We start from the raw sequence: 1,867 nt of genomic DNA, 5'->3' as shown, positions 1-1,867 counted from the left end.
AGCAGCAGCTGTGCGTGTAAAGCACGTGTTGGTGGTAACCCTGCCCAGGGCGTGGCGGGAGGTCAGCACACCGAGGACTGGGGTGTGAGAGTGTAAGTGTGCGAGTGAGTGTAAGTGTGTAAGGGAGTGTTAGTGTGTGTAAAGGATTGTGTGTGTCTGTGTGAGTGCTTATATGTGAGTGCATATGAGTGTGTGTGCATGAATGTGAGTGTGTGTGTGTGCAAGTGCATGTATCTGTGCATGTGTGTATGTGTGGAAGGGAGTGTGTGTGTGTGAGTATGTGGAAGGGAGTGTGTGTGTATGTGTAAGGCAGTGTGTGGGAGAATGTGTGTGTGTGTGCATGTGCGTGCCTGTGTAAGTGTGTACATGCGAGTGTGTGCGTGTGCTTCCGCAGCGGAGCCTGGGGAATGCCTGCTGATTGGTGAGTTTTGACCTGCAGCTTACAGAGCTCAGTGGGGGTGCAGTTAGGAGGGAGCTGGGGTCTCAGAGCCTGGGACAGCTCCACCCCGGGTGGGTGTGGGGTCCTGGGTCACTGAGAACCACGAACAGGTAAGCTGGTCTCGAGCGGGTCAGCCACCTTTTCTGTAAAGGGCCAGATGGTAAACATCTCAGGCTTTGGGGGCCAGACTCAACTCTGCAAAGCAGCCCTAGACAATATGTAAATGAACGGGTGTGGCTGTGCCAATAAAGCTTTATTGATAAAAGTCTGCCATTTGGCCCCCAGGGCCTCGGGCTGCAGTTTGCCAGCGCCCGGCCTGACTTCCCATTTGTCAAGTGAGCGGCTTTCTGGGAGGCAGTAGCCAGGCGCTCAAGCAGGGAGGGAGCTGGAGGAGAGAGGGTTTGCTGAGAACAGCTGCTCGGCCAGGAGTAGGAGCTCCAGGCCATCAGGGGGTACTGTCCCCTGCGCCTGGGCCCTCCCCTCGGGGGGGACTCAGGAGGGACCCCCGCCCCCCTGTGCCGTGGCAGGTGTGGAGAGCAGCCTGCGGGTGACCCGCTGCCGCCAGATCCTGCGGGGCCTGCCGGACCACAACTACGCAGTCCTCAGCTACCTCATGGGCTTCCTGCACGAGGTGAGCGCCGGGCAGGGCTGCCGGCGAGGCCTGGCCTCCACGTCAGCCACAGACCAGGTCTGGGGTCACCCTCCCTCGGCCTTGGAACGCCACCCCCTGGCTCCAAAGGGCTTCATCCAAGGCCTGGCGGGCAGTGACTCCACTGAGCAGCCCTGTGCGCTGCCGACTGGGGCCACCCAGGCCCACCCTGCCACTCCTGCACCGCTGCCCTCGCTATTGCCCTTGGCCTTCTTTCTTGGGGCCTCTGCTCCCACGTTGTCTCCTGTCGAGAGGCGGGGGCATTGGGGAGGGAGCTTCGAGGGAGGGGCTGTGTCCCAGCCGCCTGCTGGGTGAAGCCAGGGGCCCTGCCCATGCCCGCTGTGCTAGAGGCCCCACCTCTGGGGTAGGAGAGGAGTCTGAGGGAGGCTGAGGGGTCCCAGAGGAGACTGTAGAAGGTCAGAGCCGGAGGGTCCCTCAGGCATCAAGGCCGATCCCTTCCCTTTACAGATGGGGAAACTGAGGCCCGGAGCAGGGAGGTGGCAGCACAAGGTCACAGCCCGGCTCCCAATCCAGTGCTGTTCCACTGCACGGGACCCACGGGCCACCCTCTCGTGCCCTGCAGGTGTCCCGGGAGAGCATTTTTAACAAGATGACCAGCTCCAACCTGGCCTGCGTCTTCGGGCTGAATCTGATCTGGCCATCGCAGGGGGCGTCCTCCCTGGGCGCCCTGGTGCCCCTGAACCTGTTCACCGAGCTGCTGATCGAGTACTACGGGAAGGTCTTCAGCGCCCAGGACGCCCGCGGGGAGCCGGGGGCTG

At 61.9% G+C, this 1,867-nt stretch overlaps 1 protein-coding gene across 1 annotated transcript in view; it reads left to right on the top strand.

Moving 5' to 3' along the window:
* Nucleotides 1–1,867, top strand: part of ARHGAP8 (Rho GTPase activating protein 8) — a 40,317-nt gene that overhangs the window by 33,408 nt on the left and 5,042 nt on the right. The window contains exons 11-12 of the mRNA XM_014533171.1: nucleotides 967–1,070; nucleotides 1,672–1,863. Of these exons, the coding sequence (XP_014388657.1) occupies nucleotides 967–1,070; nucleotides 1,672–1,863 (296 nt within the window). The remainder of the gene's footprint in view (nucleotides 1–966; nucleotides 1,071–1,671; nucleotides 1,864–1,867) is intronic.

The sequence above is a fragment of the Myotis brandtii genome, unplaced genomic scaffold, assembly GCF_000412655.1.
Source record: "Myotis brandtii unplaced genomic scaffold, ASM41265v1 scaffold952, whole genome shotgun sequence".
Lineage (NCBI taxonomy): Eukaryota > Metazoa > Chordata > Mammalia > Chiroptera > Vespertilionidae > Myotis > Myotis brandtii.
Note: the sequence above shows the minus strand (reverse complement) of the source record. Positions and strands in the feature narration are given on the sequence as shown.